The 13,789-nt window shown below is 40.2% G+C and overlaps 2 protein-coding genes across 9 annotated transcripts in view; both read right to left on the bottom strand.

Moving 5' to 3' along the window:
* Positions 1-4,977, bottom strand: part of BDH2 (3-hydroxybutyrate dehydrogenase 2) — a 28,653-nt gene extending 23,676 nt beyond the window's left edge. Inside the window, exons 1-3 of one of the 2 annotated variants that reach the window (XM_019416219.2) lie at positions 4,865-4,977; positions 1,991-2,082; positions 1,003-1,081 (exon numbers count right to left, since the gene is read on the bottom strand). In XM_019416219.2, the coding sequence (XP_019271764.1) occupies positions 1,003-1,081; positions 1,991-2,065 (154 nt within the window). In that variant the 5' untranslated portion in view covers positions 2,066-2,082; positions 4,865-4,977. Of the gene's footprint in view, positions 1-1,002; positions 1,082-1,990; positions 2,093-4,864 lie in introns of those variants that run through there. The other variant, XM_053901373.1, reaches the window with a different exon arrangement.
* Positions 4,978-9,463: 4,486 nt separating this feature from the next.
* The window catches only part of CENPE (centromere protein E), a 79,349-nt gene continuing 75,023 nt past the window's right edge, over positions 9,464-13,789 (bottom strand). For 6 of the 7 annotated variants that reach the window (XM_019416235.2, XM_019416263.2, XM_019416272.2 and 3 more), the window contains 2 exons: positions 12,654-12,940; positions 9,464-10,020 (listed from right to left, as the gene is read on the bottom strand). In XM_019416235.2, coding sequence (XP_019271780.2) covers positions 9,926-10,020; positions 12,654-12,940 — 382 coding nt within the window. In that variant the 3' untranslated portion in view covers positions 9,464-9,925. The remainder of the gene's footprint in view (positions 10,021-12,653; positions 12,941-13,789) is intronic. The other variant, XM_053901369.1, reaches the window with a different exon arrangement.

Here is a 13,789-nt window from a genome sequence, read left to right as displayed (position 1 = left end):
TTCACCTGTATCTTTTTACTTTTTAAATGTAGCCACTAAGAAAATTTACACTTGCACATATGGCTCATGTCATGTTTCTATTGGACAGCGTCTCCCCCAGAGGGAGGCAGAGAAGTGGAAAGTCATCATCAAAAGTTAACGTAACAGGGGCACCTGGCTGGCTCAGTCGGTGGAGCATGTGACTCTTGACCTTAGGTTGTGAGTTCAAGCTCACCATTGACGAAAGCTTACTTAAAAAAAAAAGTTAGGGGCGCCTGGGTGGCTCAGTCGGTTGAGCGTCCGACTTCAGCTCAGGTCACGATCTCGCGGTCTGTGAGTTCGAGCCCCACGTCAGGCTCTGGGCTGATGGCTCAGAGCCTGGAGCCTGCTTCCGATTCTGTGTCTCCCTCTCTCTCTGCCCCTCCCCCATTCATGCTTTGTCTCTCTCTGTCTCAAAAATAAATAAATGTTAAAAAAAAAAAATTAAAAAAAAAAAGTTAACAACTATTAAATTTTCACATGTAATTTTATAATTGAGTACTGAATCCTTCAACATTTTGGCTAAATAAAAAAAATTTAAGCATACATCTTAAAATTTTGTTTATACATTTAAATGTATAGATTTTTGTCTGTAGGTTCACAGAATACAGATTTTTAAAAAACGTTTATTTATTTTGAGAGAGGGAAAAATAGAGAGAGGGAGAATGCAAGAGGAAGAGGGGCAGAGAAAAAGGGAGAGGGAATCCCAAGCAGGTTCTGTGCTGTCAGCATAGAGCCCAACATAGGGCTCGGTATCACAAATCATGAGATCATGACCTGAGCTGAAATCGAGAGTCAGATGCTTAACTGACTGAGCTGCCCAGGAGCCCCACACAGAATATAGGCGTCATAGCAGAGAAAAAGGCTCTAAAAAAGGCCAGCAGAACCGAGCAGCTAAGGAATTTTCTTTCAACATGTGAACAATATTGCTTTATAATACCTTGTAGATTGTGAATCCCAAGTTCAAAGTGCTGAGTTGCTTACCAGGGTACTTTTCCAGTTCCTGAAGTTTGGACTCATTGATATCTGTGGCTATGACTTTGGCACCTTCTCTTGCAAAAGCCTGGTAGACACAATGTACAAATAAATCCTTTGTTTATTCGATTTGATTCCATTCTCATGAGTGGAAAGTCATTTAGCCTTTCCCTCCTTATCTTATTTTCATTGTTTTACCTATAAAATAGGTGGAATTTTAAGCTCTCTACTCTCATTTCACCCTTCCCATTGTTAAAATTTTTACCATTAATTAGAACAACATGACATACATTGTGCTTGTCATCTGACTTTATGCCTGTAAGCATTATCAAATAAAAGAGTGTTTTTAAAAACTAGGACTCTGTTACTGACACCTCTCAAAATACTATTCTGTGATGTGATAGCCTGTATTTCATTTCTGAGCTAGTTCTTATTATTTTCCATTTTTTACTATATCCCAAATAATAAGAGAAAATGCATTATTTTCACACTTTTTCTCCTAAGACTATATTACTGTTTTCATAAATGTCAAACCATACCCTATTATACTGTAAGTGCATTAATGAGTTCAGGTGTGGGTTATAATGCACAAGAAGTTGATATAAATTAGAAGGTGAAAGTAACCTGATAGTCTTGTATCTCTAGAGTCCTACATCTGAATTGACAGTTACAGAAAGCAATACATTCCTGTAGGTCCCCTGCAGTAAATATATTATCGTGCAGAGAAACTGAGGCAGAGAATTAAGTTTCTCAGAGTCCAAGGTTATCATTGATGTCGCATAATAAACATGTGAGGTATTCATTCCTTCACTTGCCCTGGGTCAAGGCTAGTGAGTTTTCTTTTTGTAACTTCAAACAACAGAAGCACAAAAGTAAAACAAAACAAAATCAACGCCAAAAACAACCAAAAACGAGAGCAGAATTAAATAACCACGGGCTGTGTCCACATAATTTAATACCTCAAAAGTTAGTAAGCTAACAAGAAATAATAACTTACTATGGCAGCTGCCCTCCCAATCCCCTGAGCAGCAGCGGTCAGGACGATGATCTTCCCATCAAGTCGACCCATCATGGAACCTGTGGTTCAATCTAGAGACATGTGTATTTAATGGCTTACACTGCAGCATGTGGTCCTGTGCAGTGACACCTAGAATGAACTTAAAGGCAGCATTTCTGTACAGATAGTCCATCAACTGAATTCTCCAAGAATGCTGACTCTAGATACATAGCTTTGTAAATCAAAAACATTTAGCATAACCCATTGAAGTGATAACCGGCAACAGACAGACACAGGACTTCAACCTACCATTTGGTTTCTTCACTACTTAGAGAAGACAGCCTCCGATACTGATATAGCAGGGGAGGAGTCCTTCCCCTCACTACCACCACCATCCTCCCCACTGTCTCTATACACACTTTTTTTGGCATTGTATGTGTCCTTACTACTTGGGGCTGTTTCCCAATTTCTCTGCTATAAATCTTTGTTGGGGTTTGCACTATCAATTGTCCATGGCTTTTCCTTCTCCCTTGGAAAGATTTAGTGGTTGGCCTCAGAGAGTCATTGAACAAAAGAACTGGAAAAATAAAATCATGTCCAACACTCCCATTTTGCAGAGGGGAAAACTGATCTGACTTGCTCAAGGTCACAGAGCCAGTTAATGACAGAACCAGAACTAAGCTCAATCCTCCCGACTCCTTTGCTATGTGAAATTCCACTCCACAATGCCGCTGATCCTCTCTTAAAGTAGGGACGCTTTATCAGATACCATCAGTAATTTTCAAACTGGAGACTGAGAAATTCTGACATCGGGAAAATAAGATACGCATAAGATATCTGGTGCTTGGATTGTAGATTCTGGGATAAGAGGAATGGCTCATGACGAGATTGGGGGTGGTTAAGAGTCAGACGATGATCAACTGAGGCTGTCTTCAAGGACCTGGGCGTCTTTTCTCACCTTGCTGCACTTTATGGCTGCCTCTGATCTCACACCAAGTCACAAAATGACTACTTTGTCCCAAGGCATCTCATCAGCATTCAGGCAAAAAAAAAAAAAAAAAAAAAAAAGGTGGGGTGGTGGTGGGAAATAAAAGCCAAAAAAGCCTTTCAGAGAGTCCTCACTTTCTAGCCAATAAGGAAGCCCTTGCCAAACATTTCAGCCTACATTTCACTCGCCAGCTCTAGCAGCAAAGGCTAGGAATTTGAGAGTTTTGTTTTCTGGCCTCTATTAAGAGAAAAGCTGGGGGAAGGGGTGCGTAATTGGGTGGGTACCCAGTGAACTTACTTAAATAGTACATGTACAGATAACCTACACGCTCACTGCTCAATTACCTGCCTAAAAAAATACAGGTAACTAGCTAGTCTTGCCTAAAGGGCTCACATGATCTAGTGCTATCTTTGTGAATATATCTCTGCTGTCTTCTGCCAACCTTGGCATTTTGCTGTAATCAAGCCTTCACACTTTATCTAAGCTCGGAATGCTGAGCGGCCAGTTACTCCTGTGGATAATGGGCACTGAAGGACTGATGAAACGAGTGCAACACAAGAAGACATGTATTTTGGAAAGATCACTGGAGCAGACCTTGGGGAGTGGGTGGTTTCCTTGGGAGGGTGCTGCGGGGGCCTGAAGGGCCGGGCGTGAAATAGCAGGGATGGGAAGGGGGGGCTGGATGAGAGAAGCATTTGAGACGTGACACAAGGCCTGGTCACCAGTGCCCTATCTTCGGAGAGATCATGTGGTCTGCGCCCTGCCTCGCGGCCGCGAATTAGGCCTCCGGCTTGCGGGTCCAGGAGAGGACCTCGTGATTCGCGTGGTTCTCGCGGTCTCCGCACGCCCACCCGCACGCTGTGAGACCTGGGCGCGAGTGCACACCACCACCAAAGCTGACTCTTTTCTGGGGGACACGGGGCTCTTTCCGGGGCCTTGCGGACCCTCCAGTCACTGCACTGCCTTCCTGCCCGGGGAGGGAGGAGGGGCTCCCTCGTGGTCTGACGGCCAGTTCCCTCTCGTTTTCTCTCACACCAGCATTTCCCCTTATAACTCTCCTGCACGTTTACCTCTGTCTTGGAGTTTTCCTTCTCCGAGGGCCAGACGAACAACCCGCTCCAGGGACCTGCTTAGAGTCTCACTGATACTCTCGTATTAAATCTGCGTTTGTCATGCGCCAGAGAAACTGAGCTTTTACACTGCCTGACCTACTCTGATGCCATGGATTTTCGCTATTTATTTTGTCTTTATTCTTACACGAGTGATACGTTTTCACTTTAAACATGTAAAAAGTTGAGAGATATAACCATATATAGTATAGAAAGTAAGAGAATCCAATCATCTCCACCCCCCTCCGCCCCCCTCCCCCGAATCCTGGGCGTGGTGTATTAAAAAGCGATTATTTTACACCTCTGTCAATTGCTGGCTTCAGGAACATGACACTGAAGGCACACACCAAAGGTGTCCCTAGGAATCTCTGACACCAGGGGAAAGAAGCACTTACTATTGAGCAATTGCTGGAGCACAGAGTAGCCACTTTGCTCACTCCGATATCTCCCCTAGCTAGCGTTGGCTTTCTGGGACCAGATTTTGGGGCTAAAACCTGTTAGAATAAACTACATCCATATATAAATCCATATAAATGGATTTATTTGGGAAAATGAGTGCAAACGTGGCCTTAAATGGTAAAATCCAACGTGAAAAGCACATTGAAAAACTAATATACCAGAGTTTCAAACTTGTTAAAAACACACCCTTACCCTGACCTAACTGACCTAATTGCTAAGATTAATGTTGAAATAGGTAACTTGCAGAAGAAAGCAAAAATCTAAACCTCTTCTTTTCCCAGGCTAAAATTTCATTTAAAAAATATTAGGAAATCTTACTTTAGAGCAGCAAGTGGACGCCGTCCTCCAGATCCCCGTGCGAGCAACAAACTTGAGACCTTTGTGCAGGAGCAAGTCAGGCGCTTAAAGATGCATGTTGGGATTTGTAGTTTCGTTCAGTTTTAAGGAGTCTCACGTTTGCATACTATATACGTGCGTGTGCTGCCATCTAGTGGAGCTCATCTAGAACTGCTAACTCCAAGGAGAAGGTGAAAACTGGAAAAGCCCGCTTACAGCTTACTTAGGATGTGGAAATCATTTGCTTCACTTTAACGGGTCTTTGTTGTTTGTTGGGGTCTATTATGCGCTCTTCTAGGATATTTAAATTTTAATGAGTAAGAAATTTCACATGAAAGAGAGCAGGGCAATAAAATCGAAGGGCCCTAGATCATTTAAGATAGTGGAGGCTTCCTTCCTGGCCCTTCACCAAGATTGTTTTGAGGGAGAGAAATAAAAATTCTCTCATTTTAAGGCATAGTTACGGTTGTTTCGTCACAGTCTACTCTAACACTAGTACATATTTAGTGGCAGAGTGCAGGCATCCTGACTACCTTAAGGAGGCAGGGTCCAGGCAACACTTCAAGCTTCACAGTGTGGAGGAGATGTGGAGGCTTGAAAGGGAAGGACATGTTGGGTAGGCGCAAAAAAAAATCAAGCTCGGCTGAAGAGAACAGATATTAGAGATTGAAAAGAAAGGATGAGGTCATGTGTGCTAGGCTTAGTCATTCATACTTATCAGGTGTGTAATTGAGCAGGGTGATTGTGTAGGTTATTTTCTGCATGTACTATTTAAGTTGGTTTACTCAACATGCACCCACCTCACTTTCCTCTGCCTTTTATAAAGGTCGGAAAACAAAACTCTCAAATTCCAGCCTCTTTTGCTGCTAGTGCTGGCCAAGGAAACACAAGCTGAGGAGGACTTCCTTCTTGGATAGAAAGGCAAGGCCACTCTGAAACGCTTTCCATTTTTGCCCTTTCCTTGCTTTTTCCTGGAATGCGAATATTCCTTGGGACATGGCAGCCATTTTGTGACTTGGTATGAGGTCAGAGGCACACATTAAGGACAGAGCCCGGTAAGGGAAGGAACCTGATGGCTTGAAGACAGCCTCAGTGCCGCAGCCCTAGACTAACTCCTCTGTGCTCCTTATATGAGAAAAGGTTAACTTCATTAGATTATGTTTTTCTCCAGGTTTTTTTGTCTTTGGAACCAAGTATCTTCATAACAGTCATGATGGTTAAGAACAAAGACTGCGGAGTCAGAAAGACCAAGGCAAGCCCCACATCTTTTCACTAGCTGAGTAAGTAACAACTCTCCAAACCCCAGTTTTCTCATCTGTTAATGAAGGTAACCATAGCACCTACCTCAGGCATGTGAGGAGGGACTAGAGGCACGTACAGATTCCAGCGCATTTGTTACATTTTTACTTAATAAACATTAATGATTAAAATTCAATTATAGTAGATGGCAAAATTTGATTTTAAAAAATCCCTGATCTAATTTCTGCATACATCCACATATAGTTTTTGGTAAAACTGTCCCTCATTGCCTACGGTAGCTTCTAATGGAGTCTAATAATCTCTAATCATGCCCAGCTGTGCTCCTTGCCTCAATGTCTTTCCTTTAACTTTTGAGGATTTTAGAACGGATTTTATATGGACATGAGAATTCTCTAATCAAGGCCAACTCTAACACTTTCTTGGTGCAACTTTCTTCTGACCCCTTTGTCCCCAGATTTTCAACAATAATGCCTACTCTGTGATAGCCTAAGTAACACGGTGTTGTAAAAATTTGCTTACACATCTGTATTTTCCATGGACTAAATTTCTTCAAGGCTAGGGACCATATCTTTTTCACCCTTATATTATAGCAATCAGCATACAGTAATTTGTTTTCCAACTAAACATAAATTTCACCAAGACAGTATCTTTTGGCGCCCAGACCAGTGACTGGCACACAGTAAACGACCATTAAATATTTGCCTAGTATGAATGGCAGGCTCTCAGTTTTCTTGAATATAAATCTGCCAGGCTCTCAAGAAAATGTTTCCTATGAACAATAATCTATTTGTCTTCAGTCTTGGCTTTATTTTCAGGCCAGTTTAGTGTTTTCTGACCATATTACTGCTTTTTAACATTCTTGCATGTTTCATTGTTGACTTTTGTCATTATCCTTTCACAGCCATTCATCATGATATTGAAACTCAGATCTCAAGAGTTTAACAACATTCTGAGGGAGATGTCGACAACATGGAGGAAAAGGGAGTCCCACCTCTCTTTTCCCCCAGACACTGATTTAAAACACTAAATGAACCAAAATACCTTCTTAACCTAACTAAGCCAGTTAAGAAGTTGCAGTACCCTTGGTAAGGAGAAAGCTGAGAACAGCTGCATTGAAATGGGCAAGAGCCATTTCACCTCACCTGTGGCTCCACCCATCCCACCCCACCCCTTTCCCAAGCTAGCACAGTTCAGCCTCTGGCTCCTGGTTTCCCCAGGGGAGTAGGGGGAAAGAAAAGAGTGGAAAATTCATCCAAAATTCTTTCCATATGGCAGCCCAAGGGACTGGTTTCTATCTTGCCTGACTTGGGAGTGCTGACGGAACTGGCATAGTTGGCACTAGACGGCCTGCAGTGCCCCAGAAGGAGACCGGAATGGTTCAGCACACTTGGGAGAGAGGAGGAAGAGTAGAGTATGTGCTTGGTGTTCCAACTTTTCGGAAGGATGTCCAAGACTGACATCTGTCTTATCTACCTGGGGTGCTAATGGGGGGCTGAGATGCTTTGGACGCCTGGGGGCTAATGAGAACAAAGGAGAGCTGGTGGCTTCTTACTGCATTAAAGAACATGCTGTACTGCAGACAGACACCAGAGGGAGCAAGAGATCCAGCTCTCGGAAAAGAAATTGGCAAATTATACACATAGCCCAGAGAAGTCATATCCCCATAAAAGTTCTCAGAGACCTCTGGCATCTATGACCAGTTTGACTGGTGTAAGCATTCCCCTGTGTGAAGCAATCTGTATACTAGAAGAGGTGGCTGCTTTTTCAAATACATTAAACTCAGCAAAAAATCAGAAAGCACATGTACACACAAAGAGAAGCATGACCCGAAGGAACAAAATAAGTCTCCAGAAACCAACGCCAAAGAAAAAGTGATCTATGAATTACCAAAGAATTCAAAATAATAGTTTTAAAGATGCTCAGTGATCTACAAGACAATGCAGATAGGCAACTACATGAAATTAGAAAAACAATGCATGAACAAAATGACAATATTAACAAAGAAATAGAAACTATAAAAAAAGAACCATACAGAAATTCTGGACGTGAAGAATACAATGACTGAATTAAAAAATTTACTAGAGGGGTTCAATAGCAAGACTTGATCCAGGAGCAGAAAGAATCAAAGAAAAAGGAATAAAGAAACGTGAAGAAAGCCTAAGGTTCTCATGGGACATCAGCAAGTGGACCAATATATGCATTATGGGGCTTCCAGAACAGAGAGAGGGTCAAAAAATTTATTAAGAAATAATGGCCCCAAACTTCCCAAATCTAAGGAAATGGACATCCAAATTCTAGAATTGAGCAATATTCTACTAGACTGGATACCTGATGACTGATTACGTGTAATGGACTTAGTTTTATTATCCAGGTGAACCTACTACCTTGAGTTACTGTTATTCAGTGGAGGAGCAGACATTGTCAAGAAACAAATCTGCAGCTCTGCTATAGTGTCTTATTGGGGTAAGAGTGGAAAGGAGAAACAACTCCGAAGGGACTGGCTCGGGGGAGACAGTTATTGGAAGGGACACCTTCCCTTAGCCCTAGTGAATGCCTATGATAGTATATTAAGGGAAAATATCCATCCATAGATTGTAAAATGATGGCTATGATGTAATTCACAATCTCTTCCTTTGAATGAATTTTATCAAAGAGCCAAGAATGCACTGAAATCACTAACTGTTCTAAACCTTATGCAACTTGCTGTTTTATGTGATTTTTCAAAGTCTTATGATTTAAAAGTAGTAACAGATGCTCTCTAAAACCATAGTTCTTAACCTCCTATAGGATGACACATCCCTTTAAGAATATGATAGAAGTATGGACCCAAGTATCCTAGAAAAATGAGTTTACATACAAATTAACATAGAATTTCAGAGGTCTTACAGACTGCATGAAGCCCATCCACAGATGCCTTATGTATGTGTGGGGACTCTGGGTTTCTAAGATTTTCTACTTTGATAGAAACTCAGGTGTTGTTTCCTCATGTCTGAAATAAAAGGGTAGGATAAATGGTATGAAGTTCTTACCTCTGGGAGTAAAATGCAGCACAGTACAAAGTCTAATAACAAATCAACCAATTTAGAGTTCTTGTATAGGGAGTGGGTGGGTACAGAAAAACAAAGAGAATTTTTGTATTTATTATAGCAAAACAAAGATCAGGCTAGAAAATAAAGAGGTCACAGCACTTTGCTGTCCCTTAGCAACTTAAATCCAGGAAGCATGTATATATTCTTGTAGCAAAATTCTGCAAGTCACCAAACGAGTACAGCCAAATATACCCTGAATACCCCACCAAGAAACCATCAATATTACATAAAGTTGTGATTCAGAACCACTAATTAAACATTTATTCAATGTTCAAGGCACTTAAAAAGTAGTTCATAATGTTAATTAAATGACACTTTATGTATTAGGCCTTAGAATTACCTAAGTCATGTGTAAAACATTACATTAATAAAGATGAATACATTTTGTATATGCATGGAAAGACTGGAAATTTCCTTCAATAATTTTATTCTGTATAAAATATATAAATAAATAAAACAATTCAATTTCTAAAGTATTACCACATTCAAGGAGGTTTTGCTATCAGTCATTCCAAATTATTGGAATGCATTAATCTCCTGTTCCTTCATCTTCCAATTCTAGTGGCAAAGTGAAAACTGAACTGAAATTATGCTGGACTGTGGTAACATTGCCAGGGATAGGCACATAACGTAAAAGCACAGTCATTTCTCAGCAGGAAACGCTGGGCCCCCAGGAAAGTGACAGTAGAGGAGCCTACTGGGTCTTGCACTCAGGCATATCTTTTCTTGAGGAGGTGTGCCAAAGACTTGGCTGAGGACCCACTCTCTCTGCTCCAGCAGTTTGTTCTTCTGAGAAAAAACAAGAAGAAAAAAAAAAACAAAAGTAACCATATTTTATTAAAAAAACTACACAGAATTCTAATAGAATTGGAAATGTAAACAATGCTAAGACAGCAGAGATAAGAAGAATGAAAAATGACAATATGGTCATTAACCTCATGTTTGGTCATTATAAAGGTATATTTCACTTCATCAGAGTTGGAGAAGTTTATTCCCCATTTTCTCACAAAATCAATTGTTAGAAAAACCATTTTGAACATAAAACCAAGAAGCAAAAAAGTCTCATTTGAAATTCATCAGTTTGAGATTCAAAGTGAAATCAAACAGAGTGAGTCTGATTTTCTTTTGCCTGAATTTTAGGGGAAAAAAAAATGCTATACTAAACAAATACTATTAATTTTGGAGACTATTTAGCCATCCTTGGAAAACTTTGAGCCTTTAAAAAGCACTTCAGTTGCGTTTGTTTATAAACAATATTAATTTTCAAATGATTATATTCATATAAGTAAATTTCTCATACCTGGTCTTTGCAATTATCTCAAGTTGTTGAGAAATTTTAAATTATCTTTTTAATTCAAAATAAAAGCATTAAAATTTTCTTAGAATGGTATTTTACTAATTCAGGCTGGGACTATGTCCTTTAAGGCTGAATTGGTCAGTTTTTTGACTTATATATTATTCCAGTCTACTCTTTTTTTTTTTTTTTTAAGTTTATTTATTTGAGAGAGGGAGAGAGCATATATAAGCAGGGGAGGGGCAGAGAGAGAGGGAGAGAGAATCCCAAGCAGGTGCCACACTGTCAGTGCAGAGCCCCGGTGGGACTTGATCTCACAAACCATGAGATAAGGACCTGAGCCAAAATCAAGAGTCAGACACTTAACTGAGTCAGCCACTGAGACACCCAGGTGTCCCTCCAGCCTACTCTCTTATTTATTTTACTTAAAAATAGTACCAGAGTGATCCATATATTGATAAAAAGACTTAAGCATTTCTACTTGTGGTTTCATATCATGCATGTGTCTCTGGCATTATCAGATAAAATCAAGAGGTGATTAAGAGTTTCCTGGTTTTTCAGAAGACTCTTCTAAAATAGCATGTATGCATATACAGCAAAAGTTCCATGTAAGTGTTAGCTAATGGCAGGTCCTTAAATGTTTGTTAAATACTATTCCATAAAATGAATAGTTTAAACATTTTTTCAAATTGATGTCTTCCTATATCCCAAAGAGCACTTTAAGACTGAGGACTTATCTAATATTGATTTTAAAGTTGATGAGAATGGACAGATTTCTTTTAAAGTCACACAGTAGAGTTCCTCACAAATCCACAACCTTCACTTGGGGCCAAAAATGATTTGGCAACTGCTTTCCTTAGGTGTACAATTTTGTTGCTGCAGATTTCTACAACTGTGTAATGGGATTTCTGACAGGCAGATATGCAGCCACAAAGGCTCTGGACACACACACAATCAATGCTGTGTGGTGAGATGGACTACAAGAAACACAGTATTACAGACTTTCTTCTGCAATGCTCTACACCTCTGTGTCTGGCACCCCTCCCACCATCTAGCCAGGCACCTATGACTGCTTTGACTCCCCTATCTCTCCTGTCCGTCCACTTCTCTCTAGCTCTACTGAACCTGCTCAGGTCCACGCTAGTATGTCCTCTTGCTTAGACAACTGTCATAAACTCTTGCTCCTATTATTTGTTGGTTACCATATAACTAAGGTGATGTGTTCAAAATTTATAACTCATTATGATCCCCTGCCATTATATTGTTTAAAATCTCTCAAAGACTTCTTCTATACAATCTACAAATTCCCACACACCTGGCTTTTCTCCTCTTTGCCTTCGGGGCCTCCAACCACAGCAGCTTGTGTTAACTGTGCTGTGGCCATACCATCTTTCTTCTAATGCTTCCCCTGGTTATGGTCCCTCCTACCTTGGGCTGTCACTGTTGTATCTGCCGGAAATACTTTTCCCTCCCCTCTTTGTTAAGGAAACTCACATTAACCTTAGATCTCAGTTTCCTTCTTCAAGGAAGACTTCCTTAATATTCCTGCAGCAAAAACCTATTAATATGCTTCATAGCCTTTTATACTCTAGAATTTTACCTGTTTATTTTTGACTACTTGATTACTGTATCTCCTATTGGACTATAAGCTCCAGTAGGGTAAGGGACCATGTCTGGTTTTGCTTATCAATGTATCTGACACATAGTCGGAGATCAAAATTTTTTGCTGACTGATTGAATTAATAAGTGGAATAAGTCTATGATCTGGCTTGTGTAAAATGAATATAATGCTATTGGAAATACTGGCCAACTGAATTGATAAGAAGGGCTTCTTCGGTAAGTTTTGTTTATAGGGTAGTGTCTTCATGTTTTTAACAGAGTTGCTTATTTCTCTTAGGGAAAAGCTGAAGGTTTAAGAGGCAGAATAAAGACTTAGCTTGGGGTAAAAAACAATACACATTAGTGCCATGCTTTGGAGAAACTTTCTCACCCCAGAAATGCCAAATCAAGTTGAGCACCATAGTTTGCTCAACTACATCTTGTCTAAACTTGCTCTTTGGGACCACAAATTAAAGATAAATTCTGACAGATATCCCCTGATTTCTAAGGAACCAGGATATTTACTTACCTGGGCAAAGGCCTAAACCCGAGTTATCAAAATAGCGAACTGGTTGAGGTGTTGGTAAAGACTTTGATCGGCTATCAAAAAATGAAGATTTTGGTGATTCCCTTGGCACAGGATCTTGTAAATTCCGTTCCTTGCATTGAGAAGGTGTATGTGGCCTCTTTTTGGAAGCTGTTCTAGTCATTTTAGGAGACTGTGGAGAATTCTCACAAGTAACTTCTTTGTGTGCCTCTCTTTTAAGGATTCTTTCCTTCCACGTTTTGACCTCACTGGAAAGATGATGATTATTGCTTGAATGTAGTAGGGGGGGAAAAAAAAGAGACTGTAAGTCTGCTCAATTCCTGAAATTTATTCACACTTACATTAAAAATTTTTAAAACTCTGGTAAAATATATACAACATATAATTTACCACTTTGTCTTGTTTTTAATCTTAAATTTTAGTTCTAGTACAGTTAACATATAGTGTTATATTAGTTTCAGGTGTACAAAATAGTGATTCGACACTTGCATACAATACCCAGTGCTCTTCACAACAAGTGTACTCTTAAGTCCCCATCACCTATTTCACCCATCCCATTACTCCCTTCCTTCTGGTAACCATCAGTTTGTTCTCTATGGTTAAGAGTCAGTTTCTTGGTTTGTCTCTGTCTCTCTCTGTTTTTTTTACATTTATTTTTGAGAGATAGAGTGAGACAGAGCACGAGTGGCGCAGGGGCAGAGAAAGAGGAGGGGACACAGAATCTGAAGCAGGCTCCAGGCTCTGAGCTGTCAGCACAGAGTTCGATGTGGGGCTCGAACTCACGGACCATGAGATCATGACCTGAGCTGAAGTCAGACACCTAACCGACTGAGCCACCCAGGCACTCCCAACTCTCTTTCTCTCCCCCCCACCCTTTGCCTGTTTGTTATAATTTACCATTTTATCATACTTATATTCCCACCTAATGCTTCCTGCTTTGATTATTTTCACAGTTCAGAAAATGAAATGAGGTCGCATTAATTGAACAATTGTAATCATGGAGTCCTGAAAAGAAAGCTTAGAGTGTGACAGATTTTCAAATGAATAAGTGAGATCATCCAGAGTGGTTTACCTATTGATACCTTGCAGCAATAACTTGACAAATTAATCTTCTGGAT

The sequence above is a fragment of the Panthera pardus genome, unplaced genomic scaffold (genome assembly GCF_024362965.1).
Source record: "Panthera pardus isolate Hobbes unplaced genomic scaffold, ASM2436296v1 HiC_scaffold_13, whole genome shotgun sequence".
NCBI classification, from domain to species: domain Eukaryota; kingdom Metazoa; phylum Chordata; class Mammalia; order Carnivora; family Felidae; genus Panthera; species Panthera pardus.
This window is presented reverse-complemented; position numbering and strand designations above follow the sequence as displayed.